The sequence below is a fragment of the Musa acuminata genome, chromosome BXJ3-7 (assembly GCF_036884655.1).
Source record: "Musa acuminata AAA Group cultivar baxijiao chromosome BXJ3-7, Cavendish_Baxijiao_AAA, whole genome shotgun sequence".
Lineage (NCBI taxonomy): Eukaryota > Viridiplantae > Streptophyta > Magnoliopsida > Zingiberales > Musaceae > Musa > Musa acuminata.
The window spans coordinates 40,022,653-40,035,535 of record NC_088355.1 but is presented as its reverse complement, the minus strand read 5'-3'; the positions used below and the strand labels follow the sequence as shown (position 1 = coordinate 40,035,535).

Genomic DNA, 12,883 nt, shown 5'->3' with positions numbered 1-12,883 from the left:
CATGGCATCATTCAACAGGGCCGGTCAGTCAAGCTTGGAATTTCATTCAAAGGATAAAATGAACAGGTAAAGGGGTAATATAATAGACATGGACATGTATAGATACGTCATGCTACATTGACAGCCTTCACCCATCCGAAGGACGTGATAGTTGACTGAGTCACTAATATAATTGAGTTACCTACTGCATCACAACAAGAAACATTAATCATGCAGAAAGTTCAGCATCGATATCTTGAGAGCGAGACAACATCACACCCTGCGACTTGAAGTAGGTTTATGAACGTGGAATAAATCAGATATATGGGGATATACAGCTGCTTGACCACAGATTCGAACAAATAGTTTGAATCTGATTGCGTTCTTTACCACTCGTCTCCGTTCCACCAGGATTTTGGAATGCTCGGAGAAGTTTACAGTAACGCCAGTCTGACGCACGTACCGCCTATCTCTCCGTTGGTTACTGGAGCGTCCGAGACGTGGTCATACTGCCAAAGTTTTGATCGTTTCTGTGCAACTTCGCATGAAGAACATTCGTTTCAGATGTCCATTGCAGAAGATGTCGAACGAAGCGGAAAATTCGGAACGCGTTAATACATACATACGCACATACGTATATAGTTCCTTGCTTATTAATAACATAGACTTGATCTCTTCAACTGCACTGATCGATCCTGGTTATTAGAAGACGCCAAGGGTGTAGCAGGGATTGGCAGATACATTACATGGTCATTGTCTTTGCATAAATAAGATCGAAGAAGGTGCACCGAAAAGAAAAAAAAAATGCAGGTTCAGGCTTTCGTTGCACTGAGATGATGAATAAGAAAATGATTCCCCTGCATCTCGTATCGTGGTGTGAAAGCAATTCACTTGTTGCACTGAGAAGAAGAAGGAACTCAAGGCGAAACGAAGGAAGCATGAAACTTCTGCTGTGGGACGTGGACAGGTGCGGGTGTCCACTAGCATTTTTAAACCGAGAAGTCCAAATTTCTTGAGAGACATGACAGTGAGACTCGGGAGGGAGGAATTTAGAATGCAGAAAACTGTTCCTGCAGCAGCGCGTTGGAAGTCCGATGAGCAGCCAGCAAAAGTAAACCCAGGGACGAAGCGGTGCAAATTAAGCAGGAGTGGCTCGCATTGTTCTTCAAGCGTGGACGCAAGGTAGTCCTTCCATCGAAGGGCGCGTGAGTTCGTGGAGTTCCGGTTCCACTTCAAATTCCCAGGGCACCCTTTGCAACCTTGACGCTGCATCTTGACGATGGTACCCAATCACATTCCGGAAATGACCCATGCATCCCAAACCCAGTTGACAATAGAATGACTAATTCGTCCTTATATATATATATATATATATATATATATATATATATATGTTTCCCATCAATAGAATAGAAGAAACGGTGCAGTCGGTGTCAAATGTCCCAAATACCCAAATTGGTACCTCCCCAGTTTGATGGACCCCATCTACATTTCCTCTCTTTGGGGGTTTGAAATATCGATATCTTAACCAAACTCTCACTCCAAAATTTGCATCGTTAAGAAATGCATCATCCAAATCTCACCTTCCAACACTCCCTCAAATCCAGAATCTAATAAGGAAAATAAACTGAGCAGGGTTTTAATCAAGAGCTTCAAATACCAATGGAAATCGTTGGTTTGTCGCGTACCATCAATCAATGCCATGGAAAATTCCATCTCGGAAGTACTTGCGGCGATCGCCCTGTACCACAATCCCGATCCCGGCGATGAGTCAACCCAAAGAGCCCTCCGTCGTCTATGTTTATGAAGTCATTTATAAATGGCCCCTCCCAGTAATCTCCTCCCCCTCCGAAGGCCAAAGTGAAACGCTTCCCCCTCCATACTTTCGCCGCCTCCTCCGGCGGTTCTTGGTATAGGGAACAGGCAGAAGAAGGGCCTTCTCTCGTCCCTCCCATGGAGCTGAGGAGCGGCGCACCCCTGATCACGCAACAGTATGCGGCCTTGCTGAGGAAGAACTTCATCTTGACGTGGCGCCACAAAAAGTCCGCCTTCCTCCAGCTCTTCTCCTCCCTTTTCTTCATCTTTCTCATCTTCTGCATCGACAAGGCAGTCAAGTCCCGCTTCTCCTCTACCACCGCCTACAAGAACGTCCACGACCCCCAGCCCCTCATCCTGCCCCCCATCCCCCCCTGCGAAGACAAGTTCTACGTCAAAACCCCCTGCCACGATTTCATCTGGAGCGGCAACGCCAGCGCCCGCATCGCCACCATCGTCTCCGCCATTATGAAGAACAACCCCGGCAGGGAAATCCCCGCCGAGAAGGTCAGTTCTTGTTATCATTTATTTCTGGTGGTAGGGCCTTGGAAATTCTCCTACCCGTTCCTCCTGATTTACCTTGTTATAGTACTGGTTCTTTGGCGAATTGGCTTTGCAGGGAATCGAAAGGAACTTCTATTATTTTCTTCGAGTAGATTACTGAAAACGTGCTATCGAAAACAGCAGTCATGGCGATCCGTATTTATCGTCTAATTACTGGACAGCTTGATTGCGTTATCTAATTTTTCTTTTATAAAGTTGAAGGAATTGAGTGAATAAAACAGTAGGTCTGCCATCGATTTCCTTTTTCTCTGTTTTGTTCGATACAAACATTAGTACACAAAAATGAGGAAGCTTCAGCTCCCCATACGCAAGAAAGTGTAATCTGCTACTGAGTTTGGCAATACTTTGGGACAGGAGATTTAAATTCCCTAGGAATGTAAACAAAACTTATAACATTCACATTAGAACTAATTCTTCTAATGTCATCTCCCAAACTCTTCAACCTCCAAGGCCATGGCTTTTGATTGTTGATATAATGAATTATCTCCAAGGCACCTGATTCGACGCACAGTTTGCTTTCAGCCCTTTTAAGACCCTCACTGATTGCTCTGCAGTCAGCCTGCTTAGCACCTTGAACTCTGCAGTTGGTACATCCAGCAGCCACCAAACCTCCCCTTGCATTCTTAATGGCATATCCTACACTTGCACAATCAAGTTTAGTATATAAGAATCCATCACATTCAATAAAGAATTCCACCCTTTCATCCCTATTTTCCTTTAATCAATATTTAATGTTCCCAATCTCTTACTAGTAATTTAAGGAGCCAAAATATGCCTTTGAACTTGAGGACAGGGTATTTTCTAGTATCTATGGTTTTGATTGTTCAAATGCTGATAACCTCCACATTCCTACTGTTTTTCTTGCATAAGTAAGCCAGATAGATAGTCAAAATTTTAATCTTCCTCCTGCTACTGGTCTTGTAGTCAATGTGACTAAATGCTATGATGCATGGCATAAGCCGGGAAGACTGTTTTAGTCTTCCATCTCTCCAGAATAGCTTTGTTCTGTGCCAATCTTTTGTTGTCTTTAAGCTGCAGATCTTTATTCTTGAGCTTTGTAAACGTGTTCCCAAGTTTGCTTGTTTGTTAGCCCACACTGCATTAGATACACCATCACTTTTCTTTTCCAATGAAACATTTAAGATAGCTATTGTAATTGTTTTTTAGTACTTCTGAAAGAAGTGATCTACACATCAATATTATAGGTCAAATCTTTCAGAACTCAAGCTGAAGTGGATGCATGGCTTGAAAGCAATCCTATGCGGTGCCCAGGTGCTTTGCATTTTGTGGAGAGGAATTCGACTGTCATAAGCTATGGAATCCAGACGAATTCTACTGCTGTAGCCAAACGAGGAAGCTATGAGGACCCTACTTTCAAATTTCAAATCCCACTTCAGATTGCTGCAGAGCGTGAAATCTCTAGATCCTTGATTGGAGGTGCTATAGACATTTTCTGTTTGTTGATCTTTGAATGTTTGATAAGTCATATTTGGTAGCTTCTAAACTCAATCTATAACTACATCTATCTTGAGCAAGCTTGAATTTGTTGACATTAATTCAGTTATACACAAATATCTGCTAATGTATAATAAGATAATCACTTCAAATGAAAGTAAAAACAGCTTCTTAAATGACTTTCTGTGCTGTCATAAACTTCTCAATGCCCTTCTTGATGTCTTGAAACTTGAGAGTCCTTTAGGTTATCATTCACTAATTTGATAGCTGATTTACTTTCACTTTGTTTCTATTACTTATTAGGATTTTCTTACCGCAGATCCAAATTTTAAGTGGACGGTGGGGTTCAAGGAGTTTGCTCACCCAGCCACAGAAACTTTTTCTGCTGTTGGTACTGCAGGACCGACCTTCTTCCTTGCGATCGCCATGTTTGGTTTTGTATTTCAAATTAGCTCTTTGGTCACTGAAAAAGAACTTAAACTTCGTCAGGTTGTAACTTATGCTTATCCTGGTCTTGAGGTTTTCATCTGTTGACCTCTCCTACTTGCAAATTCAAAATGCTAATGATTCATTCTTTTAAGTATTTGCAGGCTATGTCCATAATGGGCCTATATGATTCTGCTTATTGGCTTTCTTGGTTTACATGGGAGGCTTTTCTGACGGTGGTTGCAGCACTTTTCACAGTCCTGTTCGGGATAATGTTTCAATTCAACTTTTTCTTGCATAACAGTTTTGCTGTTCTGTTTCTCTTGTTCTTCCTTTTCCAACTTAATATGGTAATTTTTTCTCTAGCAGATGTATGGCATTTGATTAGGATAGTTTGGATATGAATCATCTTTCCAAAATTTCCTTGCTTATTCTACATGTTTGTGCCAATATTCCTTGAATCTTACACAATCTATTTTTTGCAGCTAAGTTTTGCTTTTATGATATCAGCCTTCGTCAGTAAGTCATCATCAGCAACTACAGTTGGGTTCTCAATATTCATAATCGGTTTTCTGACTCAGGTGAAGTTTTCATATTGATAATCGCAAGCTTGATAATGCATCTTACTGTGGAGAATGAAAATTGAATTAACATATCTTGTCACCACAGCTTGTTACAGTATTCGGGTTTCCATATGATAGCAACTTCACAAAACTCTATCGAGTTATATGGTCTCTATTTCCCCCCAACCTTCTCGCCAAAGCTCTTGACTTGCTAGGCAATGAGACAGCTACTTCTGAAGATGAAGGAATTAGTTGGGGCAGGCGTGGAGAATGCACTACATATGAACCTGACTGCACTATAACTATTGTATGATATGAGTTCATTCTGAGCGTAAAGTTTGCACTGTTTATCTTCTTTATGATGGTTAGGTTTGACGATAATCATATATATTTAACAGGAAGATATCTATAAATGGCTCATATCAACATTCTTTGTGTGGTTCATTTTGGCAATTTACTTTGACAATATTATTCCAAACTCAAATGGTGTGAGAAAATCAATGTTTTATTTTCTGAATCCCTCATACTGGACTGGGAATGATGGAAACAAGGTGGAAGGTATGACCAATTTTTCTATTTTTCAAATTTATTATTGCTCCATATGTAGTATGACTTCAGAGGATTCTAAAAGATTCATTCTCTGTACATCAGAAGGTAGTCTCTGTAGCTGTTCTGGTTCAATTCCACCATTGGATGATGCTACTCCAAGTGATGAGGATGTCCTAGCAGAGGAAACTAGTGTAAAGCAGCAAGCTGCTAATAATGAAGTTGATCCAAATGTTGCAGTTCAAATACGTGGTCTAACAAAAACATATCCTGGAACTACAAAAATTGGTTGTTGCAAGTGCCAGAGATCTTCACCATATCATGCTGTCAAGGTATTTCCTCTTTTTACCATTTCACTTGTCAGTTTGTGCCAGAACTTATAGATGCCAAGCATGTATTGCTTGAACATTTCATAATGCTGTATTGAAACTTAGGGAATATGGGTAAACCTTGCAAAAGACCAGCTGTTTTGCCTTCTTGGACCTAACGGAGCTGGGAAAACCACTGTGATTAATTGCCTTACTGGTGTTACACCGGTTACAGCAGGAGATGGTAGAATAATCTTGCGTTATTAATCTATCCTTCCATTATGTGTGAACAGAAGTAATGCCATGTTGCTAAGTCATTTTATCTTCTTACAGCATTAATTCATGGATATTCAGTTCGGAGCTCAGTGGGTATGTCAAATATTCGAAGGATGATAGGAGTTTGTCCCCAGGTATGCTTCATTTCATCCCGATAATAGGTTGATAAGATAGCGAATACCTACTTTTGACTGTTTAGAAAGGGAAACTAATTAAAGTCTGGTCTGTGGTTCTCTATTTGCCAGTTTGATATCTTATGGGATGAATTATCAGCTCAAGAACACCTGCATTTATTTGCTAGTATCAAAGGTTTGCCTCCATCAACAATAAAATCGGTGGGTGCTGAAGACCCTCCTAGCATTTGGTCCTTCTTTGTCTATATAATGTCTATAATCTGCATTGATGAACATTAACTTTTAAGATCAAATTTTTTTTGGCAGGCAAAGTGCCTCTTACTTCTCACCAAAGAAGATCCCTTGTCTACGTTTAAAATTGACAATTTTAATGAGCATTTATCAGTTAAAAAACCTTGTATTAACTGGAAATGGTTTATATGATTTGTATAGCATTTTTAACCAGTTTGGTTTATTCCTCTAAGTTAACAACGTATCTTCTTCTCATAATATGCTATATGGTGGTGCAGGTAGCTGAAAAGTCATTAGAAGAGGTAAAACTTACTACTGCTGCTCGAGTTAGATCTGGAAACTATAGTGGAGGGATGAAGCGTCGTCTCAGTGTTGCAATAGCCCTCATTGGGGATCCAAAAATGGTTTTCTTGGATGAGCCAGTATGTGATGAAAGTTAGCCATAAATATATGCTACCGTAGTTTCTTGAAGAAATCTATAAACACTTGCGTAGGAATGCATATTTGCATGGAATCACGAAGGTTGCTTGTTCAAAGCTGTGAACTTTGCAGAAACTAATTCTGGAATCCTTGTAGTTAAATAACAAACACAATATTAGGACCAAAAGAATCTACAATTTTCTTGTTTTTGTCTCTCTGTCGCTCTCTTGCTTTAGATTACTGTAAACATTCTACTTTGCTGAAGTGATTAGAGACAAATGTGATCAATAAGCAAATTAAAGGTACATGAGCTAGGGAGTCCCAACCACCTATGAGAAGCATGGACACGGAACTAGACACGATACACCATACCCATGCCAAAACAGTGAAACACAGCTAGTCTTACAAGTAGAACAAGATAACATGTAGACAGAAATTTGTGCTTTATATATTTGTTATATCTATTTTCTTTGGACAATTTAGATAATTTATGAGCATAAACAAAATTCATAAGAAGCACAGGTACAGAAATAGCTGTCTCATTTTCTGTCATAAGGTAATCTGTGAGCAATCTCTTATGCTATCTCATTTTCTTTAAAAACGACTCAATGTTTGATATTTGTGTTGTTGATAATTTTTTTGACCCTTTGCTAAACAAACTATTTCAAAATAATAGATTTAATGAGTCTTAAGGCATATGAAAGTGCTCATTCAGTTATCTCTTTATTTTTTTAACTTTTACTTGCAGTTCCAGGCATATTAATCAACTGGATAAATAGTACCATAGTATGTTGACAAATCTAAGTACTAACTAGGTGTAAATTTATTGGAATGCATCATCCACATAATAGATTTTATTTATTCACATAAAATTAACATCCTTTAGTAGATTGACAATTGAGACTGTCCATTTGCCCTTGGTGGGAAAAACCATGGCTCGCTTCAGAGTGCTGTACATATGTTTTGTCACCAAGTCTTTCAATTGAAATTTTGTTATGTTGGCTTATGTTGCAGACTACTGGCATGGATCCAATCACTCGAAGGCATGTCTGGGACATAATAGAAGATGCTAAAAGAGGACGAGCTATTGTTTTGACAACCCATTCCATGGAGGAAGCTGACATTTTAAGTGACCGGATAGCCATCATGGCTAAGGGAAAATTGCGGTGTATAGGAACCTCTATACGACTTAAATCAAGATTTGGGACTGGTTATGTTGCAAATGTGAGTTTCCCTAGCAATGCACCCGGTCAAACTCCCAACGTTTATGGTAGTGCACCCACAAGCAATCCTCACCTTGAGCCTGTGAAGCAGTTCTTCAAAGATGTAAGTGCAATACAATATAAATTAAGATTCTTTTCTGGTTTTCTGGAGATAGCCTGACATAGGAATGGTATCGACAGCGATTAAATGTGGATCCTAAAGAAGAGAACAAGACATTTTTAACTTTTGTCATCCCCCACCAAAAAGAGGGGCTTCTAACGGTAACTCAATGCTCCCATATACTGAATTTATTTGCAACCTTGGCTGGCTGGATGCATTTTCTGATCTATACAATGGCCCTTATCTGGCTCCCTTTCTGGTGGCAGAATTTTTTTGCAGAGCTCCAAGATAGAGAAGAAGAATTTGGGATTTCAGACATACAACTTGGTCTAACAACCCTCGAGGAAGTGTTTCTAAACATAGCAAAACAAGCTGAGTTGGAAAGCTCTTCCATGGAGGAGAATCTGGTTACTCTGAACTTGTCATCCGGACCTTCAATTCAGGTGAGGAATTCTACTAAAGCATTTAAGGATTTTGTTATGGAACTGTGTTTCTGCTGCATGGTTTAGTTTAGTAATTAGTCTCTTATTAGATTTGTCATGTCATTGAGCGATACAGAGAAGCCAGAATAACAATTGAAATTCTGCATACGCCTGCTAGAATTAAGAAGGATAGGTTCCAGACTAATTGATAGGAACGATCAGTAAAGTTCCCTACGGGTAGGGTATATGTTTAAAGATTTATATGGACTGGATTTGTTTGTTTGATTGACAAGATGGAAAGATAAGAATTGAAGGTTCTACAAATGGATTAGATTATTAAATAAGTATCTCATCCTTATGTTGTTGCTGGTTTTGTCATATTGGTAAATCCATTTAGTCTTCTGAAACTTAAAGATCTAGAATTGGAGCGTTGCTCACCGCTGGCGACTATGCAGATCCCGAAAGGAGCTAGGTTTGTTGGGATTCCAGGAACAGAATCATCGGAGCACCCGAGAGGACTGATGGTGGAAGTCTACTGGGAACAGGATGATACCGGAACCCTCTGCATTTCTGGTCATTCATCTGAGACCAACATACCACCCAACGTCCAATCGACGGTGAATCGGGCCCCTTCCCGCAGAGGAAGTATTCGTGGTGCTTCTCTGGGATTTGTCATAGATTCAAATCTTATTAGTTAAATGGTCATCCAGGAGTCTCTTTGTAGATTTTGGTGTGATTGGTACTGTATTCACATTTTGTGCATGCATGGGCTAGCTAGTATTTGCTTAGTTCAGAGTATGTGTAAGTAACACTAGTACTATATATTCTTTTGGCTTTTTGATATTTCTAATACACAACCTTTCGTGTGTGGAAATTAGATGAAGGTATTATTAGCTTGGCACGTTGTGTTTTCTTTGCTTATCCCATCTCTTTCTCTCGCATGAAACTCGTGAATCGTCATCTGTCTTGAATTGTATAGAGGAACACAATGAGAAATGGAGCACCGGGGCTCGGTGATCGGCCTTCAGTCTAGTGAAACTATAATAGGATCAAAAGATATTCCATCTGTTTATATCCAAGCATTCTTCAGGCACTCCTAATGCTTTGTGTGCGTTACTTCGCACTCGTCTTTCCCGGGAGCACCGCACGCTTGTGAGATCTGACGATGGAGAGGACTTCTGTTAACTGTAACGCGACAAGGGAATATTCGATTTGTAGGGGGTGATGATGTGACGGTTGTGTAGTTGAAGTCGATGGCCTCGCTCATTTTCTAATCTTTTAAGGCACTTTGGGTCAAGTGCACATGCCGCAACACCCACACGCTGACCTGAGGGAAGCGAATTCCTTGTCGAAAAACTTGGCTTACAAAAAGTGAGAAAGACAATTGAGAAAACCGGGATTAATTACATATTACTTCTATACTTAAATTATATTTAATATTTTTTTTATATTTTTTAAAAATATATTATTATCTTTATATTTATAAAAATAAAATATTTAATTCTAATTTTCTTACGTTATTGATTCATATGGCATGTGTTGTCGCGTTCAAAAATGATGCTAAGGATAAAAAGATCTTATCATTTAAATATATTAATTTCATATAATGATAACTTCTTATAAAGCTTTGCTATTCTCTCCCGACTTTGTAGACTCCTTAGGTTTTGCTATCCTCCTAAATTGTCACCCAATGACAGTGTGATGATGATCCTATCTCTTACACTATCTCATTTCTCATGCTTTGTTATCCTCCTCTTTGACTCCGCTATCCCCATACGACCTACCCAACTGTGATGCTAGTAAAGATCCTCCTCTCTTACACCATCCCATTTGTCCTATTTTGCTATCTTAACCAACGCCTCCGGTTTCGTGCAAGGTCAATGGCTATTTGATTGTGATGAGGATCGAAATTATTTTTGATCTTTTTTTTAACGTTATTTTTGCATGTAACAATATGTGTAGTATCTTCCGTCAGTAAAATCAATAATATGAGAAGAATTAATCTATAAATACAGTCGACAAAAGCATGAGACGGAACGCTTCGCTAGTGCCACATGCATGACGAGGGATGATGATAACAGTTTGAAACGGAATTCAAAGACGCAGGCAAGCGCGAAGAATGACAGACGGGTAAGTCATTGACCGAGACAAAGCAGGAAAAGGTCAATAGCATCAAAATATTATGCAACATCAAGAACGGGGAAAAGAAAAGACGAAAACCTCATCCTTCATTCAATGGGATTTAAAACTCAGCCGCAGCTCAGTTTCAAGGTAAAACCGGATAAAGGAACTTAAAAATCCTGTCACAGCACACCACACCTCATTTAGGATGGGTTGAGTGACGAAGGAGGAGACGAGAGCAAGGAGCAGGGGAAGGAGGGCAAAGAGTGGCACGATTACTAGCAGTAGCACATGTGTGATCAAGAAGCAGGAGAGGAATGACCATCATTAGAACCTCATTTTGATGGGTTAAGACGTATTTTGTACCTCATTAGAATTTGAATTGTCTCGACAAAATCTACGTTGCGCCTATATTTGAATATTTGAATATTTCTTTTGATAATCATATCATCTACATAGATCTTAATGTTTCTCTTGATATGATATTTGAATATTTTGTTCACCATCCTATGTTGCGCCCGTATTTTTTTACCTAAATAATATGTATTTTTTAACCCAAATGATAGGTATGATAATAATACATGATCAATGATAAAAGAGATGTGTTCTCGATCCTATGGTGTTATCATTATATGATTATATCCCGAGAATGCATCTATAAAGGTGAGGAGCTCATGACTTTAAATAGCATCAACAAGTTGATCGATCTGGGGAGAGGGTAGTTGTCCTTCATACATGTCTTGTTAAGATTGATATAATCAACACACATACTTCAATTTCCATTAAAACTTCTTAACTAGTACAATATTAGCTAGCCATTGGAGGGGGTATTGCACCTCAACAATAAACCTTGCTCATAACAGCTTATTTACTTCATCACTAATCACCTATTAGCGATCAAGAGCAAACTTGCAAGGCTTTTGCTTCATTGGTCAAGCCTTTGAGGATATGTTCAGGTGGTGTTGGGCTAAATTTGAGGTGATTCCCGATATGTCTCTTAGTAACCATATAAACACCTCAGTATTCTCTCTAAGAAAATCGATGAGTTGCACTCGCTTTTCCTCATAAAGTCACCTCGATCTTGATGACCTGATTGGGATGAGCTTTGTCCGAGGTGCCATGATAAGCAACTCTATTGGAAAGGGCTTTGTTCAGAGCTTTGTCCAAGGACTTAACAGAATTTCGAGGGTCCATTATTGGTGGTGCCTCAAGTTAAACTCTCTTCGATAGAAAAAATCATCATCAGATAGCACTAGCATGACTCGCTTAGATTGCTTCTCAATTTTTCGATGCCGATCCTTGTTGAGAATTTCATCACAATGTGGTAGGTCAACACCACAACCCTCAGCCTATTGAGTGTGAGGCAACTTTTGATTATATTATATGCCAAGGGGATATCAACCACCATAAATTTAATCATCATCATTTTGGTGTAAGGCTCATCTCCAAACATGACGTGTAGGCTCATGGTCTCGAGCAAGGAGATAGAGTCGCTAATGAACCATGTCAGGAAGAAGTCATAGGGGTGAGATTATTAACTGAGAGCCCAAGTTTTTAAAAATTGTTAAAGTAGAGAATGCCAACAAAACTACTTGCGTCGATCATGACCCTCTTCACTCGAGCGTAATCATTTTTATGAAAACAACTAGGGCATCATCGAGTTACTCTTTCTTCTCTTCCTTGAAAGTTATTTTTGAGTCATTTTTTTTATAGTAGCTTAGGTGCTTTACGACCCGAAGAGCTATCTCTTCTCGAGATAGGTCCGTTGATGCTGATGTCGATTTACACACACACACACACCGTTGATGATGATGTCGATTCACACACACACACATCTCTTCCTTGAAAGTTATTTTTGAATCATTTTTCACAACACACACACACACATCTCTTCCTTGAAAGTTATTTTTGAGTCATTTTTCACACACACACACACACATCTCTTCCTTGAAAGTTATTTTTGAGTCATTTTTCACACACACACACACACACATTTTTTTTATGGTAGCTTAGGTGTATACTTTGCGACCCGAAGAGCTATCTCTTCTCGAGATAGATCCGTTGATAATGATGTCAATTTATACACACACACATACACTGTTCCTTCGGATGAACTGTGTTCCCAGTTCCTTCGGATGAACCTCATGAGGTGCCCCTAATGAATGAGTTCCTCAATTTTCACACACACACACATACATAGTAATCATTCACAAATCATTTCTACTGGAGCTCAAAAGCTAGCTATATCTCTCACTAACACATGATTTCGTAAAAGATCTGAGATATAAACTATATGATAC

At 39.3% G+C, this 12,883-nt stretch overlaps 1 protein-coding gene across 2 annotated transcripts; it reads left to right on the top strand.

Annotated features, from left to right (window-relative positions):
• Positions 1-1,622: 1,622 nt before the first annotated feature.
• LOC135643850 (ABC transporter A family member 2-like) lies at positions 1,623-9,363 on the top strand. 2 transcript variants are annotated; one of them, XM_065161221.1, is made up of 16 exons: positions 1,623-2,301; positions 3,564-3,795; positions 4,133-4,302; positions 4,404-4,589; positions 4,725-4,820; positions 4,909-5,109; positions 5,201-5,360; positions 5,457-5,680; positions 5,783-5,900; positions 5,990-6,066; positions 6,178-6,267; positions 6,576-6,719; positions 7,732-8,043; positions 8,121-8,201; positions 8,307-8,483; positions 8,918-9,363. In XM_065161221.1, the coding sequence occupies exons 1-16, from the start codon at positions 1,933-1,935 to the stop codon at positions 9,158-9,160; spliced, it is 2,880 nt and encodes a 959-aa protein (XP_065017293.1). In that variant the 5' UTR covers positions 1,623-1,932; the 3' UTR covers positions 9,161-9,363. The 2 variants fall into 2 exon arrangements, with proteins under 2 accessions (XP_065017293.1, XP_065017292.1); XM_065161220.1 differs by having other exon boundaries at positions 1,629-2,301; positions 5,454-5,680.
• Positions 9,364-12,883: the final 3,520 nt, after the last annotated feature.

Bases quoted from the DNA above. Each gene is read 5' to 3' on its own strand.
- LOC135643850 (XM_065161220.1), top strand. From the start codon at position 1,933: ATGGAGCTGAGGAGCGGCGCACCCCTGATCACGCAACAGTATGCGGCC. The intron at 5,681-5,782 runs GTATTTCCTCTT...ATTGAAACTTAG, and splicing joins CACCATATCATGCTGTCAAG to GGAATATGGGTAAACCTTGC. The intron at 8,484-8,917 runs GTGAGGAATTCT...GCGACTATGCAG, and splicing joins CATCCGGACCTTCAATTCAG to ATCCCGAAAGGAGCTAGGTT.